Source organism: Equus caballus, chromosome 7 (genome assembly GCF_041296265.1).
Source record: "Equus caballus isolate H_3958 breed thoroughbred chromosome 7, TB-T2T, whole genome shotgun sequence".
Classification (NCBI taxonomy): Eukaryota; Metazoa; Chordata; class Mammalia; order Perissodactyla; family Equidae; genus Equus; species Equus caballus.
The window spans coordinates 15,151,670-15,173,355 of NC_091690.1; the positions used below are offsets into that span (position 1 = coordinate 15,151,670).

Consider the following 21,686-nt stretch of genomic DNA (forward strand, 5'->3'; position numbering starts at 1 on the left):
GTATACCAGAAATTTTGTTTTGGCATAAAACCATGAATGGCAGAGGCATAATTTTAGGGTTTACCTTATTTGTTTCTCTTCTCTTAGTAAAAGCACTCCTGTACTTCCTGTTGTCCAATATATGAAAATAGCTGTACCAAATTCTTTGCGTACTTTTTGAAATATTTATGGCAGAAAGATAATGATAATATCAGTTACTAGTCCATGGCCAAAAGACAAAATTTTCTTTTTGATGGATATTAGAACAAGGCAAGAATAAAACAATAAATAGAAAATATTGTGTAGTCCATTTGAGCACAAACTATTACCCCACTCTGTCCCCTGGTATTGTCGATTTCTTGATTTGCTAACATCATCTGTAGGTACTTATTAATTTTAATTGCCTGGAAAGAGGTAAAAATGTCTGGTCATTGTTTGTCTTTCAAGTGAAGGCATCTGGGTTTTAACACCTGGTTCTTCAAATGATCGTTGAACCTGAAAATAAAAAGAAAGTTTTGAGTCCCGCCCCTTGTTCAGAAATAGAGCCCATCGCACCATTGGCCAACATGAGGATGATCAGGACTGAGGACTTTTGTAGATAAGTGAGAGAAGAATAGCTATAACAACCTAAAAAGTGATCAAGCCCTTAATTATGCTGACAATTCCTGACTGACATCTGTAACTTGATACCCTAAGTCAGAGCCTAAACCCTACCTTCAAATAAATTCCCACTGAGTTCAAGACCCCAGTGTTATGGGCTGAATTATGTTCCCCCAAAATCTGTACACTGGTGCATCGAAGCCACTAACCCTAGTACCTCAGATTGTGGATATATTTGGACATAGGGCCTTTCAAAAGGTGGGTAGGTTAAAATGAGGCAATTAGAGGGCACCCTAATCCAGTCTGACTGGTGCGTGTTTGGGCACAAGGAGAGACATCAGGAACGTGAGTGCACGGAGAAAAGCTCATGTGAGGACACAGTGAGAAGGAGGCCAACTGAAAGCCAAGGAGAAAGGCCTCAGAAGAAACCACCCTCCTGACACCTTGATCTTAGACTTCCAGCCTCCGGAGCTGTGAGAAATCCATTTCTATTATTTAAGCCACTAAGTCTGTGGTAGTTTATTATGACAACAAATTCAACATCCATCAACCTCAATTATTCCATTAACTCTATTTCTGATCTCCAGATTTGAAAAAGAAGAGCTTTATTGAAGTAAAATTGACATAAACTGCACATATTCAAAGTGAACAATTTCATAAGTTTTGACATATACGTATACTGGTAAAACATCGTCACAATTAATGTAATAAACATGTCTATCATCTTCAGAAGTTTTCTCACAACCTTTTGTAATTTCTCCTTTCCAAACTGTCCCCCCAATTCCCAAGCAAATAATGATGTGCTTATGTCAATACAGGTGACATTGTATTTTCTAGAATTTCATATAAACAAAATCATTCATTAGGTATAGTTTTTTAATCTCGCCTTTTTCATTCAGCCTAATTATGTTGAGATTTACCCATGAAGTTATATGCACCAATAGTTGATTCCTTTTTATGGCTGAGCAATGTTCCACTCTATGGTTACACCATTATTTGTCCTTTTAATTGTTCCATTTAGTTGGTTTCCAGTTTTGAGCTATTACAAATATAGTTGTTATGAATACTCATGTTAAAGTATTTTTATGACCACATACTTTCATTTCTCTGGGGTAAATATCTAGAACAGGAATAGTTGCATCATGTGGTGGGTGTGTGATTATCTATTGAAGAGCCTTTTGAAGTATTTTCCAAAGTGGATGGGTTATTTCACATTCTCACTAGCACTGTATGAGTGTTTCAGTTCCCCCCTAAACATCCCAACTTTTAGTGTGCTCAGTCTTTTTAATTTTATCCATTCTAAAAGGTGTTCATTATTAATCATTTCAGTTTTAATTTGCTTTTTCCTCATGACTTATGAACATCTTTACATGTACTACTTTGCCATGAGTTTGTGTGTGTGTGTGAAATGTCTGTTCAAATTTTTTGTGATTGTTTTAGTTTTATTTTTCCCATATTTGAGTATTGAGACTTCTTTGTTTTTTATATATTATGAATAAAAGTTTTATATATTATAAAGCTTTACATGTCATGAATAAAAGTTATTTTTATATTATGAAAAAAAATCAGACACTTTCTTCCAATCTGTATTGTCTCTTTAATTTCCTAAATATGTCTTTAGAAGAAGAGACAACCTTATTTTTTATGTCAAATTTATCATTTTTTAATGGATCATGCTTTTGGCTTCATGGCTAATAAGTGCATAACCCAAGGTCACAAAAAATTCTCTCCTAATTTTCATTCTAGGAGATTTATAATTGTAGGTTTTATATTTAGGTCTCAGGTACATTTGGGGTTAATTTTTGCATATGGTTCTTGAGTGAATAGGTGTTCACTATTTTTACATATGGATATCCAATTGTCCTTGTACCATTTGTTAAAAACACTCTCTTCACCGCTGAATTGCTTTCATAATTTTGCCAAAAGTTAGTTGTCCATGCATGCTTGAGTCTATTTCTGGACGCGAATTTTTTTTCCCAAAACTTTTATTGTAAATATTTTTCTAATCATACAGAAAATTTGAAAAAAGCAGTAAAATGAACAATAGTATGGTCAGCTCAAATTATTAACATTTTCCTTTATTTTCTTTATCTCTATTTCTTTCTTCAAGTTTTTCCTGTGTAACCCACCTCCCTACCATTGCGCAGACAGTCACCAGCTTTCAGTGCTTGAAGACTTGCTGTGTGCCAGAACCTCTACCGGGGCATTAGTGCGCAATATTTCATTAAATCCATATCTCAGTCCTACCAGAAAGATGCTACCCTTATTCCCATTTTTACAATAGAGACTTAGGCATAGAGATGTCTCATTTCCAATCCTAGGGGGTAATTATTCAGTCTTCTGTCATTAAATATCATATTAGTTGTAGTGTTTTCATAGATATTCTTCATCACTACAAGAAAGTTCTCCTTCCAGGTATCTGAGAGTCTTTTATAACAAAGGGAATTTGGATTTTGTCAAATGTTTGTTCTGTGTCTATTGAAATGGTCATGTGGATTTTCTTTTTTTCTTTCTTATCTTTCTTTATTTTTCTCTCTCTCTTTCTCTTTTGTTTCTTTCTCTCTTTCATTTATGAAAATAAGGAATTATAGTGATTAATTTTTCAAATGTTATGTCAACCTTACGTTCCTGGGATAAACCATACCTGGTCATGAGGTATTTTGCTTTTTATATATTGTTAGATTTGCCTGCTAAAATTTTGTTAGGAATTTTGTATCTACATGCAGGAGGAATATTTGTATTTTCCCACTCTTATAATGTCTTTATCTAGTATTGTTAGCAGCAAAATGCTGGTCCCTTAAAACCGTTTTTGAAATATTTCCTACTTCTTAATTATCTGGATGAATGTGTATAGAATTGATATTATATCTTCTTTAAATGTTTGGTAGAATTCACAACTGAAGCCGTCTGGGCCTGGAGTTTTCCTTGTGGGAATGTTTTCAAGTACAAGTTTTATCTGTCTAATTTATATAGGGCTGTTCTGGTTATTTGCTCATTCTTGACTGAGATTTCATAGTTTGTGTATTTCAAGGAATGTATCCATTTCATATAAGTTGTAGCAATTATTTGCATAATGTTATTCGTTATATTCCCTTATCTTTTTACTATCTGTAGAATCATAATGATGTCAGCTTTTCTTGTTCATTCTTGATAATAGTTTTCACCACTTTTTTTCTTATTGTCTGTTTACTTCTATCAATTTTGTTAATTTTCTAGAAGAATAATCTTTTGATTCCACTTATTTTCTCTACTGTTTCTATATTTTCCAGTTTATTAATCTCCATTCTTACCTCTGTTATTTCCTTTTTTTCTTATTCTTCTTTTCATTTGCTCTTCTTTTTCTAGTGTTGTAAGACGGAAAATGAAGTCATCGATTTGAGACATTTCTTGTTTACTAATTTCATCATTTGGGGTTAAAATTCTTCCTAAATAGTTCTTTAGTAGCATCTCATAGTTTTTGAAGTGTTGTATTTAATTGGCATTCAGTTAAAATTGATTTCTAATTTCCATTTTAATTTCTCCTTTGATCCATGTGTTTTTTAGAAGTAGATTATTAAATATTTGGATTTTCTATAGACTTTCTTATTATTGATTTCTAATTTGATTCCATTTTGGCTGGAACATACTCTGTATGACTGAAATCATTTTAAACTTATTAAAACTTGTTTTGTGGTCCAAAATATGTTTTATTTTGGTAAATATTTCATGTGCACTTGGAAAGATTATGTATTCTACTATTGTCGATTGGAGTGCTGTATACACACCATTGGCTCAAGTTGTTTAGTTATGCTGTTCATATCTTCTCTGTCTTTCATTTTTTGTGCCCTTGTTCTATCAAATATTGAGAGAGTGGTAATGAAATCCCTGACTCTAGCCATGGATTTGTCTATTTCTCTCTGCAGTTCTATCCATTTTTGGTTCCTACATATTAAAATTGCTGTTAAGTGCCTAAATATTTCGAATTTTTATGTCCTTCCCATTAGTTGATCCCATAATCCTTATACACAGTTTTATTCCTCCTAATATTCTCTGATATGACATTTATTTTATCCGACTCTAATAACCTATTCTAGTTTATTGTTGATTAGTGTTAGTGTGGTATACACTTTTTCTATCATTTTACATTTAAAAGATTTGTCTCATTATATGTAAAGTGTGTTTGATATAGAGAGCAAGTCTTGTTTTTTTAATGCAATCTCACAATGTCTAACATTTGATTTATGTATTGATATCATTTACATTTAATGTGATTATTTATAAAGTTAAGTTTAAATCTTTCACCTCACTAATTTTTAAAATTTGTATTTGTTCTTTTTTTCCCTTCCAGTTTTTCTGCTTTCCCTTGGATTAAGTATTGTTATGACTTTGCTTTATGTCTTTTGTTGGCTTATTAGCTATAATTCCTTATTTTGTTCTTTTAGTAGTTAATTCAGGTTTTATAGTATAAAACTTTCACTTATCACAGTCTCACCTTGTGTTATTTTTGTTACACCATCAATTTTGCTTTAAAGAGTGTCTTTAAAAGGAAAACAAATATGTATATTTGTGCATGTGCTTACCGTTCCCAATACTTCCATTCCTCCCCGTAGATCTATATTTCCATATGTTACCTTTTTCCTTCTGTGTAACTGACTTTCGTTAACGTTTCTTATAGCGCTGGTTTGCCAGTGATAGAATATTTCAGCTTTGTATGGCTGAAAATGTCGCTACTTTATCTTTGTTTTTAAAAAATATTTTTATGGGGTTGGCCCTGTGGTATAGTGGCTAAGTTCGGTTCTCTCTGCTTTGGCAGCATGGGTTCACAGGTTTGGATCCCATGCACAGACCTACAGCACTCAGCAGTCATGCTGGGGTGATGGCCCACATGCAAAATAGGGGAAGATCAGCACAGATGTTAGCTCAGGGCTAATTTTCCTCAAGTAAAAAGAAAAGGGAGATTAGCAGCAGATGTTAGCTGAGGGCGAATCTTCCTCAGCAAAAGTGTATATATATTTTTTATGTTTTTCTGAACTTAGAATTTTAGAATCACCTTTTTTTTTGTCTTTCACTATTGTTTTCTAGCATGAATTGTTTCTGATAATTAATCTGCTACCATTATTTACTTTGTTTCTTGCCATACTTTACTGTATGTAGTATGTCTCTTTTTTCTCTTTACTTTTAGGATTATCTTTTTATCAACAGTTTAGAGAAATTAGACCAAGATGGGCCTTAATGTATTTTTTAAGCTTTTTTCATACTTCCTGTTTGTTGCCCTTTTTGAATCTGTGGGTTTATAGTTTTTAATACATTTGGAAACATTTTGGCTGCTATTTCTTCAAATGTTATTTTGTTTCTTTCCCTGCAGGACACCACTTACATGTGTTAGGCCTTTTAAATTTGTCTCACAGCTCACTGGTGATTTTATTTTTTTTGTTGTATTTTTGTTGTTGCTCTCTGTGCTTCATCTTGTACAGTTTCTTCAAAATCATTATTTTTTTCTTCTACAATATCTAATCTGCTTTAATTTCATCCAGTATATTTTCCAGCTCACGTATTCTAGTTTTCATATGTCAAAATGCAATTTACATCTTTTTACATCTTCCATGACTCTACTTATCTATTTGAATGTATGGAATACTGTTACAATAACTGTTTATTGTCCTTTTTGCTTAATCCTAACATCTATGCCAGTTACAGATAAGTTTTGATTGATTGATTATTCTGCCAATTGTGGGTTTTATTTTCCTGATTCTTTGCATCCCTTGTATTTTTATTGGATATTATATATTTTGAATTTTATATTTTCAAGTTCTGGATATTTTTGTATGTATTTTTGTGCTTTGTTCTTGGATGCATTAAGTTACTTGGGAGCAGTTTGATCTTTTTGAGTCTTGCTTTTAGATCTATTGGAAAGGACTAGCAAATTGTTTATTTCAAGGTTCCTTATTCCCCACAACTTAGGCAAGACCCTTCTGAGTACTCTGCAGGCAAATTATGAGACTTTTCCAGTCTGGCTGGTGGCAGTAGACACTATTCCTGGGTCTATGTGCACCATACTGTTTCTCCTTCTAACCCCTTAGGGTAGTCTTTCCTCTAATTCAGTAGTTTCCTCACAGACGCTGAACAGTTCTCTACTAAATTCTTGATGGGGACCCTCTGAAGGTCTCCAGAGTTCTCTCTCTCTGTAGCTTTCTCCTCTTTGACATTCTGTTCCATGAACTCTGACCACTTCACTCTTTCAGGATCGTCAGTTCTGCCTCCTCAACTTGAGGAGTCCACTGGATTCTGCCTCTCTGTACTGTGGCCTGAAAACTCTCTCAAAATCATAAGCTGAGGTCATCGCAGGGCTCAGACTTGTTTGTTTCTCATTTCTCAGGATCAATGTCCTTCATTGCCTAATGTCCAGGGTTTTGAAAACTATTGCTTCATATATTTTGTCTGTCTTGGTTTTTTTCTTGGTTTGTTTGTTTTAGACATAAGCGTAAATCTAGTCTCTGCTAGGCCATCTTGGCTAGAAGCAGGCGTCTCTGACCCCTGGATTTCAACCACAAGTTTTCACCTCAGGGTTTATGCACTGGAGACCCTAACCTAGGAGATTCTCTCTAATCCTCATCAAGACTTGTTCCTCTCAGTCCTCTGAGAATTCCATCCCAAATTCTTGTTCCTTAAGACCTTACCTCAGATTCTTTTTTCACTCATTACCCACTCCCTCCCATCTCTCTTCCATTAAACACTTTTTATTGACCAGTGAATACTTTTTATGCCAGTCAAAAATGCACACAAATTGCCCTATTCCACTAACCTTATACTTTACTGATAGCCATATCTAACATAGAACTTTTCCCTTATTCTCTCTCACAAAACTCTGTTGTTCATTTCCCTAAAAATTGGAAATGACATATTTTTGAATAATGTGATCTTTACTACCTATATCTCCTACTAGAATATTAGCTATGACATAAGAGACTCTGTCTGTTCTTTTTTTACTGTTTTTATCTGCATCAGGAAGCCTTAGTTCTTATTTACAAAGGAAATCAAAAATATTTATCAAAAATAAATTTTTATACCACAATATTTTCTGTGATTCCAAATATTTAAGTAAATATTATTCCATACTACATCATCTCCACAGATTATAATTTTCTCTTCAAATATTCTGCACTCTGTATTTCTCGCTATCTCTTCCTTATCTCCCAAATTAATATTTTGAATACAGAGATGCAACATGTATTAACTTTCTTTACCTACCAGAGCCTAGTACTTTGGAAATAATTAAAAAGCAAGGTGTGCCTCAGTGTGAATAATATTCTACCATTTGTGTAAAATATGCAGGTGGGTTATCATACACATTTGCTTTGGCTTGTATGAATGAATAAATAGCATAACATACAATGTGTTACTTACCCTCATAAATATTTCTGTTAGGTGACAGCACCAAGAATATTTTTGAACATAATTTATGAGTTGTGTAATGAAGAGAGAACCATGTGCACTTCTCCAAGAAACATTATCTGTGCATAAAAGGAAATGATAAATCTTGAGTTACAGCCTTCATCCTTTCAGAAAAGTCATAGATTGTAAATATTTCTAAACAGACTTAAGCAAGTAGGAAAAATAAAGACTGAGATCTCTGTACTTAGCTTTAAATACAAAGTAACATGGTGGATTTAGAGAGAAGCATAAAAGACATCATGTAAAAGTTATAGCACCACAGATCAGGGAATAGAGTTCTAGAATCACAGTTCTATGGTTCAAAATCTAAAATAGATATGTTTAAATTGATACTATCACATTTTCTAGCAAATGTTCTCTCACTTAATCTGGAAAATTTTCTCAAGGTGGAACAGCTACAAATTGATGGAACAGTTATTGAACCCATGTCTGTCTGGCTCAGAAGATGCTTCAATACCACAACATTGATGGCCTCTTTAGATAACAGGACAGCCAGCAGGTAACCCTGAAGGTGTTCTCTCTGAGTTAACAGTGGTTGGTTCAATTCCTAGATGAATCACCGAGAGACTGCTTTTGCTAAGGCTGTTATGTTCTGGTCTTTTAGCAGCCCATTTCTGGGCACAAAAGTCTACATGTTTCTGACTTTGGAATGGTTCAAGATTCTACATAATATAGGCTTTCTATTGTTTTTGTTGGTTTAGCCAAAATAACCTAAACTTCAGAATCAAGCTGACTTCGATTCATATCTGGCAAAATACTACCAGTGTTTATTCAGGCAATTTATATGATTATTGTAAGCTTTAGTTTCCTTATCTCTGTGAGTGAGATAATAGTGTTTACCTGACACAGATGTGCTAAAGATTAAATAAGAATATATATATACATATATAAAAAGTAAAATAAATAATACATATTAAGTAAGAATAAGCTTTTGCTTGAGCATTTTAGAAATTCTGTCTACTTTTGTCCGGGCTAGATAGTACTATTCTCCCTATTATACTATCTTCTTTTTCAAGTTATATCACCTTAAACATGGTGGGTTTTGGAATAGATTCTCGAAAACTCTTTACTACCCCTACATTGTAATCTCGCTTTACCAAGTGCTATTGATTATTGGATAATCTTTTAACAATATTTCATATTTATATTTCTTATTTTCCAAACTAGAAAATATACTTTCTGCAAAGGAGCTCATGTCCCCTTTTTCTTTTTAAAATCTCAGCAGTAACAATGCTGTGACACACAGTAGACTCACTAAACCAATCCTGCTGTGTGCTTACTGGCTGACCCCTTACTCACAGGCCATGGCACACTGGCACCTGAGTGGATGGAAAGGTAGGAGGAGATTGGGTGACTATAAAGAAGCTATAAAACAAAGCTGCAGAAACTTGGATGAGCTCTCTATTCCTTTAAAAATGCCTTCCAAAGACGTTTAGCCTGTGTTCTTTCCTGGGATCATGGGCCAAATCATGCAGGTAGGCAAGCCTCATCTCCGCAAATCCTTGCCTACAAATGAAAGACACATACGTGGGGTTGAGGAGCAGAAAGCAACGAAATCTTTCTCCACGTGGGCCTTGCGAACACCATCATCCTGTACATCCTCTGGAGACTGTGCAGAGCTGTCTGCTGAGGCTGCTGGAAAGTCACTGACCCACAGTTCTCCACTGTTTGCTGAAGAAACACTGACTTGTTATGTTATTCACTGCTGAACCTATTTTACCAATCCTTTGACAGCTAAATAAACAGGATATTCTTTCACGAAGGTGTGCCAATTCACTGCATGCACGTCCACACACACGCACACACACACATGCATACAGAGTAAAGGCTTACAACTTTATTCACATCTAACAGGATGTAAATGAATAGCAACTCCCTTCTGAAGCTGGAAGGTACCTATTATTCAGAAGCATTAATGGTGCTAAAAACTACTATTGACTATTCCTAAGTGAAGTGAGCAGTTTGAGGTTTAATGATAGTAAGTTAACCCAGTGCAAAGTCAAGGAAGGGAGTATTTGCTCTATTCAACAACAGATGCAAGATTCAAAAACAGTCTTTTCATTCTCATTCCTTTCCCATTGCTGCTTCTACCTTCTAAGCCATCCCCTGAGGGATATAATTATGTTAAAGTTTGAAGTAAAATATTTATGGGAGAAAGCAATGCCATAATAATTTGGTTTTGGTTTATTGAGGTATAATTTACATACAGTAAAATTCACTCTTTTTAGGTGTAGAGTTTAACTAGTTTTGATAAATATATATGATCATGTAACTACCAGTGCAATCAAGATACAGAATAATCCTTCCATTCTCTGGAAGGATTGCCCCTGTCATTCATTGACATGATTTTGTCCCCTTACTTTTACATTTTTCCTAATGCCATGCAAATGGAATCATATAATCTGTAGACTTTGAGGTCTGGCTTCTTTCACTTACTTAGCATTGTATTAAATTTTGATCCCTCACTATCATGTGAAACACTTCTTGGGTCAAAGATCATAAAATTTTGATAAGCAAATGTTGAAATTAAAGTCATTTCATGCCACCACTTTAATAATTCTATGTAAAGTTTATTTAGAGTTAACAATATCATCATCACTTGCTATGGTTCACTGAGAGTAGATGGCAATTATATTTAACTTGTATACCAATTTCTCTATTATCACCCCTAACTATTTTTTCCAAAGACATTTATTCGGTATAATTGCACTAAAGTGAGGCACAAAGTCATTTTCACTAGATATAAAACACATAGTACAACCTTACATGACACGCATCTCCTTGTCCCTTGCACCCCATCAGAACTTACCACCTCTGCAGGCCTGGATGATGATGACCTTGGGTTTATCCTTAAGATAGGAGCAGTTTCGATTGTTGAAAATCTGGAATATGGTGTCATAAGATAGCACATCTGGCTTTTCATCACTGTGCATAGTCCCACAGATTCTATCCAGGATGCCATGAGACATGAACACCAAGAATGTGCTATCTGAGGACTCATGCTCTGGGCGGGTGGCAAATGTCCTTAGCACCAACTTCATGGCCTGAAAGAGAGTAAATCTTTAAACACCAGATCATGATACCAACCTTTTCTACCAGTGATGCTTTGAGCAATACAAAGAATAGATGGAAAGTGCCTGGCACTTTACAGTGTCCAATATATAGAATGTTCTCAGAAATGGCCATTGTTATTTTGTTGTGGCTTCTGTTAATGTCATAATTACTGCAATAATTCTGACAAGTATTTCACAATATACATAATATTTATCATTGTAACCATTCATAACTGTACAATTCAGTGGCATTAAATACATTTAAAGTGTTCTATATACATCACCACTATCTATACCCAAACTTTTTCATCATCCCCAACAAAACCTCTGTATCCATTAAACAATAACTCCTCCTATCCCCTTCTCCTAACCCTTGGTAAACTCTATCCTACTTTCTTTCTCTATGAATTTGCATATTCTAGCTACATCATGTAAGTGGAATCATACAATAGTTGTCGTTCTTTTTCTGACATTTCATTAAACATAATATTTTCAAAACCCATTCATGTCCTAGCATATATCAAAATTTCATTCCACTTTATGGCTGAATAATATTCCATTTTATGTATGTATATACGATATTTTGTTTATCCATTCCTTTGTTGATAGACACTTTAATTGTTTCCACTTTTTAGCTATTGTGAATAATGCTGCCATGAACATTGGTGTACAAATATCTTTTCAAATCCCTTTCAATTCTTTTGGATATATACCTAGCAGTGGAACTGGTGGGTTGTATAGTAGTATAACATTTTTAGAAACAGCCAAACTGTTTTCTACACTGGCTGCACCATTTTACATTCCCACCAGCAATGCACAGGGTTCCAATTTCCCCACACGTTTGCCAATACTTTTTATTTTTCATATGTATGTTTCTTTCTAGTAGCCTACCTAGTAGGTGTGAAGTGGTGTCTTATTGTTCTTTTGATTTGAACTTCCCTAGTAACTAATAATACTGAGCATCTTTCTATGTGCTTATTGACCTTTTGTATATCTTCTTTGGAGAAATAACTATTCAAATCCTTTGCCCACTTTTGAGCTGGGTTGTTTATATTCCATTGTTGTTGTTGAGCTTTGAAAGTCTTATATCTATTAGAAATATTAGTCCTTTATCAGATATAAGATTTGCAATCATTTTCTACCATCCTTTAGATTGTCTTTTCACTTTATTGATTGTTTTCTTCAAAGCATAAAAGTTCTTAATTTTGATAAAGTCAAGTTTATCTATTTTTTTCAACTATTGACTATTCTTTTGATGACATCCATGAAGTTGTTTCCAAATCCAATGTTATGAAGATTTTCTCCAAAGTTTTCTTCTAATAGTTTTATAGTTTTAGCTTTTAAGTTTATATCTTTGATTCATTTTGAGTTAGTTTTACACATGGTGTAAGGCAAGGGTCCAAGTTTATTCTTTTGCATGTGGATATCCAGTTTTCCCAGCACCATTTGTTGAAAGACTGTCTTTTCCCCTTTGAATAGCCTTGACATCCTTGTCAAAAAACAATTAACCATACAAATGAGGGTTTATTTCTGGCTACTCCATTCTATTCCATTCATCTATATGTCTGTCCTCATGCCAGTACCACATTGTTCTAACTACTGTAGTTTTATAGTATATTTCAAAGTTGGGAGGTATGAGTCCTTCTATCTTATTTTTCTTTTCTAAGATGGCTTTGACTATTGGGGCCCATTGCAATTCCATATGAATCTGAGGATTGGCTTTTCCGTTTCTAAAACAACAAAGGCCTATGGAATTCTTATAGGAATTATGTTGCATCTCTTTGGGGAACATCAGCATCTTAACAATAGTAAGTCATGAAAATAGGTTGAGTTGCCACTTATTTAGATCTTCCTTAACTTCTTTCAGCAACACTTTGTAGTTTTTAGTATATAAGTCTTTTAACTTCTTTGTTAGATTTATTCCTAAGTATTTAATAATTTTAGGTGCTATTGTAAATGAAATTGCTTTTCTAATTTTCTTTTCATATGTTTATTGCTGGTGTATAGAAACAAGACAAATTTTTCTATATTGATCTTGTACCCTGAAACTTTGCTAAATTCATTTATTTGTTCTAGCAGATTTCTTGTAATTCTCTAATATTTTCTATATATAGGATATGTCACCCGTGAATGGAGATAATTTTACCCCTCTATTTACAATTTAGATGTCTTTTATCCATTTTTGTTGTCCAACAGGTCTGGCTAGAACTTCTATTACAATATTGAATAGTAGCAGTGAAAGTGGGTACCCTTGTATTGTTCCTCATCTCAGTGGGAAAGCTTTCAGTCTTGCACTATTGAGTGTAATGTTAGCTGTGGGTTTTTCATAAATAGCTTTCATCATTCTAAGGAATTTTCTCTTTATTTCTAGTTTTCTGGGAGTTCTCATTATGAAAGAATGTTTGACCTTGTCATATGTCATTTTCTGTACCAACTAAGATTATCATGTCTTTTTACTGCTTCATTCAATTCTATTAATATGATGTAATACATTGATTGATTTTCTTAAGTTGAATCACTCTTACATTCTTGGGACAAATCCCACTTGACCAGGGTAAATATCCTTTTAATATTCTGTTGGATTCCATTTAATAATATTTTGTTGAGGATTTTTACATCTATATTCACAAGGGATATTGCTCTGCAATTTTCTATTTTATAATGCCTTTGTCTAACTTTAGTATCAGTGCAATTCTGGCCCTACAGAATACATTAGGAAGTGTTCCTTCCTCTTCAACTTTTTCAAAGAGTTTGAGAAAGATTAGTGTTAATTCTTCAAATGTTCGGTGGAATTCACCAATGAAGACCTCTGGTCCAGGACTTTTCTTTGCCCTAATTCAATCTCCTTACTAATTCAATCTCTTTACTATTCCAAATTTATTCTGAATTTGTGTATCTTTATGATTTAGTCTTATTAGTTTGTGTGTTTCTAAGAATTTGTCTATTTCACCCATGTTATCTAATTTGTTGGTGTACAATTGTTCATAATACTCCCTTATAATCCTTTTTTATCCCTGTAGGAACAGAACTAATATCTCTAAAGTCATTTTTACTTTATTTATTTGCATCTTCTTTATTTCTTTTTCTTTGTCAGTTTAGCCAGAATTTTGTCAACTTTGTCGATCTTTTCAAAGAACCAAGTTTTGGTTTCATCGCTATTCTTTCTTGCTTTTCTATCCTGCTCAGTTATACTTTTCAGTTCCAGAATTTCTTTTTGCTTCCATTTCATTGTTTTTCTTTATTGACATTCTCGTTTTGTTAATATATCTTATTCCTGTCTTTGCTTATGTCTTCCTTTAGCTTTTTGGGCATTTTTAAGACAGTTGTTTTAAGTCTTATCTAATAAATCTGCCACCTGGGCTCCCTCAGGGATAATTTCTTTCCATTCATTTTTCTCCCTTTAAATGACCTGTGCTTTCCCATTTCTTCATATGCCTTGTGATTTTTTGTTAAAAACTGGATATTGGAGTTTTATAATGTTATAACTCTGGAAGTCACTTTCTCACCTTGTTCCAAGGTTTGCAATTGCTGTTGTTGTTATCATTGTTTTAGTGTATCTCTGTACCAAAGATTAGCCTAAGGTGAAAGCTTGGTCTTCTCAGGTTTTTGTGAACCTGAGCACAGGTTTCTAAGTTCTCCAGCATTTGTGGTTGTTTTTGAATGTCCAAAAATACCTAGCGCACCTACTTTAAATCTCCTGGAAGCCACTTCAGTCCATGGGGACGGAAACAACGGCATCCAGTTTCTGTGCCCACCCTTCAGTAATCCAAAACAGCTCTCAAGGATATGACACCATCAGAATACAGAACCCTGATATTTGAAGGCCAAAGTCCTTATTGTCCACTCTGGATCCATCAAGTGACACCATAAATGCAGGTTGCTGTCCCCACAGCTGCCTGCCACAGGACTTGGGGGTGATGGATGTGTAGGAACCACTGTGCTTACAGCTGAAATTGACTGAAATTAACTGCAATTTACCAGCTGAGCTGTTCTCTAGAAACTGCAAGTGTTCAAATAAACTTGGGAATTTGAAAACAGTCAATTTAGACTGTTTCTGTCAGTACAGTTGTTCTCCAGGAAGAGAGAGAGATGGATTCTTGGCATTTCCTACTCCTCTATATTCACTGACATCACTCTCCTGTGCTTGTTATTTTTTACTTCCAATCCCTAGATTCATTCCCTGCTCTTATCATCCCTGTTTTGTGGCTCTATGAATCACACCTGTTGGGCTCTCCTGTTAACAAGCTTCAAATTGTGTTTGGCTAATAGAAGGCACTAGCAGAAGATTGAAAGAAATCAGAGAGCATTAGAAGAGAGGAGTTAGGATGTTCTACTTCTCCACATACCCACATACCCCAGTGTTGCCACAGTTCTCTCAGTGGCTGTGTCCTCTATGACTACAATGACTTCCGGGTGAACCCCTTCTCCAGCTGTCACCACACCACCACATTCTGGAACAAAAAGTTTGTGCATGTGTGTGTGTGTACATGTATGTGTGTGTGTGTGTGTGATTCCTAAGTAAAGTAAAGTGAGGGGCTTTTGTTTTAATAATAATAAAATGGCTAAAACAGTAATGGCAACACTGTGGCTGAAATATATATACACATGCAAACATACACATGTATATATATACATATACATGTAATGTACATATACACTGCTCAAAGGAAGTATAGATGATTATAGATACTAGCTTTCATTTTCCATTTGAAAGTTTTAAAAGGTGGCTTCTAGATAAATTAAATAAATAGCCCCAAATTACAAAGCTGGTTAGTCATTAGAGGTACATGGTAATGTAGGTTTATATATACTGTAGAGAGGAGGGACTCTTACCGTGGCTGTGAGGTTCTCTTCCACATGCACACTGTAGTCCAGGTCCTCAAGCAGCCCCTTCATCCCAATAATGTCATGGTTGCACCCATTACGCCTTGGGAAGTGGTCAAAATCTGTGTTACAGATGATGAGGGCTAGACGAGTGCGGTCCCCCTTCTTTCTTATTGGATAAATCTGTAGAACAAAGGCAAGTTAGATGCCTGGCATTTCTTCTTGCATATCCACAGCATAGTCAGAGTTACACTCTCAAGGATATGACAGCTATTTGTTTGGCTGCTAACTTTTGCCAGAACTGTTTCTTTATACTCTCCTGCTAATGGACAGTAGAAGGAGTTTCTGAAAGCAAGCAAAAGGAATGGGGAATGGGCTCTAACCCAACATATGATTAAAAGAGCAAAACCTGGGGCCAGCCCAGTGGCGTAGTTGTTGGGTTCGCTCTGCCTTGGTGGCCTGGGGTTTGCAGGTTCGGATCTTGGGAGTGGGCCTGCACACCACTCATCAAGCCAAGCTGTGGTGGCATCCCACATACAAAATAGAGGAAGGTTGGCACAGATGTTGGCTTAGGGGCAGTCTTCCTCAAGCAAAAAGAAGAAGATTGGCAAGAGATGTTAGCTTAGGGCCAATCTTCCTCATCAAAAAAAAAAGGAAAGCAAAACCCCAGAGTGGTGAACAAGAACAGATGTGGAACTTTTATTCAACGGTTTTGTGGAGGGCGTTAGCGTATTTTCTCTCTTTCCTCTCCACTCTCCTTCATTTAGGCAAACCTCATGTAATACTCAAGATCCATCTCAAGTCTTCTTAACATTCAGGATATTTTCCACCTACTTCAGTCCAGGTTGATGGTAACTAATCTTTATGTCCCTATAAGGGACATTACTTTTTATAACATCCACATATAAATATATATATATATTTTATCATTTATATATAATGCATTGCAGCATTATTATTTCATTATTGCATATCTAATTTTCCTACTAGAATAAAATACTTACCTACAATTATCTTTTAACCCTTATAGTGCTTCAAGACAGCATCACTAAAAAAGATTTATCACTCTCAGGACAGCTGCATATTTTATATCTAGGGAAACTCCACTTCTTTTTACTTCCCCATTCCATTCGTTGAGTACCTCACCATTCCAGCCTCCGTTTTGCATATTTCCAGGAATTTTTCACGAGGACAAAGCTTGAGTTTGCCTATGGGTTCTGTGGATGCTGACTCTGTCTAGAAAGAGTTTCTGGAAAGGCTTTAAAAGACATGGAACAATTAGAATTGTGATACCTGGTATACTGGCTCTTTTGTTGGGCCCTATACCTTACATCACCCTAGAAACCATTACAGAGAAGGGCACTCATTCTCTCGAAGGATAGAAGAAAATTTTGTAAGAAGACATCTTAGCTTATAAGAGTTATAGTTTTGTCCAACATAGATGAATTGTGGCCAGGTCAGACAGACAGCCCCTTTGTGGCGAAAGTTATCTAGTTCCGAGATGTACCAAGATGCAGAAATGCATGCCTGTGACTCTTTGGGGAAGACTAGAAGGAAAGAGGTCTAACAAGATTCTATTGATCTGCCTCAATTCTTGGAACTCACTAAGAATCTCGTTTAAATCTAGTCTCTTATTTAGAAAGATTGTCTGGCGAGTCCCTGAGAATACCTAGAAGTGATTTTTGTTTTGTATAAGTACCTCCCTCTCTTCCCACATTATACATAGATACAGACATTTGACTCTTGTTTCTCCTTGATTTCTACATAAGGTTATTTTTAAAATCTGGGTTCTTGCTTCAGTTGAACAATGGAGGAGATGTTTTATTTGTTGTTGATGTTGTGGAGTGGCTGAGTAACAGGGCAGCATGAGGCCTGCTGTGGTGCTTGGGAGTGGTGAGGATTGTTAGCTGTCCTTGCTGAAGACCCAGAGCTCAGAGCAGAGGTCAGTGTCCTGGAGCAAGTGTGTTGAGGACCATCAGGAGGGCAGATTCAGACGGGAGAATCTTGATGGGCGTTTCTCCTCTGACTAGTCTTTAGTTTACTTTTGGGGAAATGATACCAAAAAGCCAAAAATGACTCCCTAAGAAGGAAAAAAGACTGGACAAAGGGGTCTTTTTCCTTTAATTACTATAAACATTGAGTGGAGTAAGAAAATAATCAAAATTAACAGTGTGCTTGGTGCAGAGTCACAAATAACAGGATTCCCATAGATGTCCAGTTTATCAGTTTAGCATCACTGAATAGAAAGACCTTCTTGTTCAAGAGTCGCTACCACTTAATAGTCACAAAGATGGATTTTGGAAAGAGACTTGAATCTTCCTTCTGCTACCTGGCAGCCATATGAACATAGATTACTTAATGTCTCTGTTCTTCAGTTTCCTTGACTGAAAGTCAGGACAAAAATAGTACCTACCTCCTTAGATTTTTGTGAGGATTCAGTAAGCTAATATACAAGAAGTACTTAGAATAGCGCTTGCATATGTTAAGCTTTATAGAAGTGTTATCATTATTACTGTCTAGCTACTACAAAAATAATGTGGACTCAGAAAACAATGGAATCAGAATTAGGTATTATGTACACATATATGGCTCACATTAAATCAAAAAATAGCAATGTCTCCTGGCTGCCATTGCTCCTGCAGACTGTGGTGAGTTGTTTCAGTCTAGATTTTAGTGCTATCTTTGATTCCTGGGATTACTGAAATCATCCTGGTGCTTTGTTATAGGCCTCTTTTTTGCTTTCTATCTCAGTGTGACCTCATTCAGTTCCATGATGCTAAACAGATAGCTCCCAACTTAATGTCTCCAGTTCTTCTGAGGTCCAGACTTATGTAATCAACTTTCTGCTTACCATCTACTCTTGGATATAATAAGCATCTCAAGATTAGTGCATCCAAACTCCTGATAGCCTCAACCATCTTAATTAACTTTTTCTCACATTTCTGCTTCTTAACAAATGACACCACTATCCATTCATTTGACCAAGCTGAAAACCTAGAGGTTGTTCCTTGATTCCACTATTTTCCTAATCCTCTACCTATTTCATCCCCCAGATCCATTCTACCAGCACTTACTATCCCCTCTTTTTGTGGTTTTCTTGCCCTGGACCTAGACTGGCTTTTGTCATTCATGTAATAAGCATGACCTTAACTGACCACCTAATCCAGGTAACCTTCCAGTCATTTTCTATGCTAAGCTATCTCATTATCATATTTCAGTTTTCTTTATAGCTCTATAAATATCTACAAAAATTTTACTTATTTTTTACTTCTAATTGTCACCCCTTCCCCACTACAGTCTCAAATACATGTGAGTCTTATTTTAAAGTTACATATGCCCAAGGTCAAAAAGAGTCATTGGCAGTAGTTACTCAGAAGTTTTTGTTGAGAAAAATGAATGAATGAACTGGTCAGTTCAAGAAATTCAGGCTAAATTTTGAGCTAAATTTTTTCACAAACTGAGTGTCTCACTGGTAAGGTACGTCGAAGGACATCTAGGTCCTAGTATCAATTTAGTACAAGGCCCTTGAAGTGAGACTATGTTTTATTAGATAGAACATGGACAGTTGTGCAAAGTGGGATACAAGCTGAGCCTGGAGAGGTAGAATGTGTGCCAAGTTAAGAATTGTGGGCTTTGGCCTCATGAAAATGGGAGGGCAAAGTGTTTCAAGTTATGGAAAGACATTTTATTGAGTACTCTATTTTGGACCCTACTACCCTGACTGTTGGCACTAGTATTTAGTTTCTTTCATGAGGCAAAAGCATTTGGATTTGGCACAGTGAAGACTAGGAGAAAGATTTCTAATTGTAAAAACAAAAAATAGGGAAAATAATGACACCACTCATGCAGAAGAAATGGCATGTTAGTTACATCATTATTGAAAAACTTGAGTTATAAATTTTGGCAGGTGGGGAGACGTTGCCAGAGAAATGGCTTAAAAACATGTCTAAATCTAATAAGTAGAGAGAAGAGGAGAGGAAAGTGCATCCAATTTCTCTTCAGGTGCCTTCATGACCCACAAAAGCCTACTGTCAATGACAAAGTAAAGGTCTTTGTCTTTCATTTCTTTGGGAAGATTAGAATAAAGTCTTTCAAGTTATTTCCATAGGATCGAATTACTACCCTCTAATATAATGATACTTCAAACAAAGAGTAACATGTAGTACAAACATGAAGCAGAAAACTGGGAGCATTTTGCAGGGACAAAGGAAAAGAGAACAGAGAGAGCAGTTTAGTATGATCTGTGGCACATGATTGCTATCCTGATGGTGAGTAGCTATGAGGTTAAGAGCTGATGAGTCATCTCTGATCTAACAAGTGAATAAGAAGGCAGAAATTCAGTAACAAGATACAAGGGCAAGTTGAGACATCCCTTAAACAGAATCAAGGAATCTTACCTGAAGAAAATTCCAACTTGTAAGCAAGGGTGGAATCTCTCTTGCAGATATAGTCAATAAATATTTGGCTGACACGGGACCCTTTGCAGATCACAAAGTCGATCAAGTCACGGGCCTTGGCTATAGTTGTAACATTTGTCTTTTTCACTATTTCAATCTCCTCTTGGTTCAGCACCTTTTCACTTAGTAAGTCATCCAGCAAGTTGTCAACTGTGTCCTCCGATACTGAGTTAACAAATATTTTCCTTTTTTCCTTTAGTCTCTTATCTGTTGGCAGTACGGAAACATTGAGACTTATAAATATCTTACGAAATATCAGTGTGTCACCTCAATACCCAGGATTCTTTTTTCTAGATTCTTTCTGTATTAGTTAGATGTCCCAAGGAATGACTAATTTACTATAGCTAAGATCTCTTCCATTCGTTCTAAGCCCATGGATGCCCACTCCCAGAATTCTAACCCAGCTAAGTTAAAATAAGACTGTACTTATCCAAACTATTCTCCTTCTTCTGCTTTGGTGGGTTACCAGGAGCCCAAGGAGCTCCACGGTCACAATTACATCATTTTTAGTCTCCTATTAGGGACAACAGCCCATGGTGATCCCCCACAAACTATACCGAGTCCAGCAGAAAAACTTGAAGTCAATACTGTCCCCTAAATATTCCCTCCGAAAGACACAATCTGATGAAAAAACAAACAAAGAAAACAAAACAAAAACTTTACCAGCCATGACCTCTGTGGTGCTCTTCTTACGATGCAGGATAAAAGTAAAGAAAAAAAAAATACTCTAAGTGATCAAGATCTTCCTGTTGGGCAAGGAATGTTTCCAAGGATCTTGTGACATAGCTATTGCATTGCTCATGTGGATGGCTGTGTATATCTATGCCTTTTTATATTTTTAAATGAGACTCTGTTTTTTACCTCTCCGGACTTCTTCTTATGAAAGAATCAAGTAGTATTCTATAGGTTGCCTTTTAAATTTTGCGATTCTTTCCTTTGCTGTGAAGAAGCTTTTTAGTTTGATGGAGTATTACTCAATTATTTATGCCTTTGTTGCTTGTGCTTTTGGTGTCATATCCAAAAAGTCATTGCTAAGACTAATGTCAATGAGGTTTTTCCTTATGTTTTCTTCTAGGAGTTTTGTGGTGTCATGTCTTACATTTAAGTCTAATCCATTTTGAATTAATTTTTGTGAGCAGTGTAAGATAGGAGTACAATTTCACTCATTTGTATATGAAATCCAGTTTTCTCAGCATCGTTTATTGAAGAGATTATCCCATCCCATTGAATATTTTTGGCTCCCTTGTCAAATATTAGTTGACTGTATATGTGTGAGTTTATTTCTGGGTTTGAAATTCTGTTTCATTGGTCTATGTGTCTACTTTTATGCTAGTACCATACT

General features: G+C 35.5%; 2 protein-coding genes across 2 annotated transcripts; both read right to left on the reverse strand.

Moving 5' to 3' along the window:
- Positions 1 to 251: 251 nt before the first annotated feature.
- Positions 252 to 17,093, reverse strand: LOC100069322 (caspase-4-like; the record flags this gene model as incomplete). Its single annotated transcript, XM_023644223.2, has 6 exons — positions 252 to 474; positions 7,963 to 8,069; positions 9,538 to 9,681; positions 10,820 to 11,054; positions 15,897 to 16,070; positions 17,034 to 17,093. Coding segments are annotated over 6 exons (819 nt in total), but the record flags the coding sequence as incomplete, so codon positions are not given.
- On the reverse strand, positions 16,965 to 21,034 carry CARD16 (caspase recruitment domain family member 16). The gene is made up of 3 exons (XM_070272729.1): positions 21,008 to 21,034; positions 20,285 to 20,551; positions 16,965 to 17,145 (listed from the first exon to the last, which is right to left on the reverse strand). Exons 1-3 carry the CDS (start codon positions 21,012 to 21,014, stop codon positions 17,096 to 17,098), a joined length of 324 nt encoding a protein of 107 aa, XP_070128830.1. The 5' UTR covers positions 21,015 to 21,034; the 3' UTR covers positions 16,965 to 17,095.
- Positions 21,035 to 21,686: the final 652 nt, after the last annotated feature.

Bases quoted from the DNA above. Each gene is read 5' to 3' on its own strand.
- CARD16 (XM_070272729.1), bottom strand. The intron at 17,146-20,284 runs GTAAGATTCCTT...TGTCTTTTAAAG, and splicing joins CAAGTTGGAATTTTCTTCAG to CCTTTCCAGAAACTCTTTCT.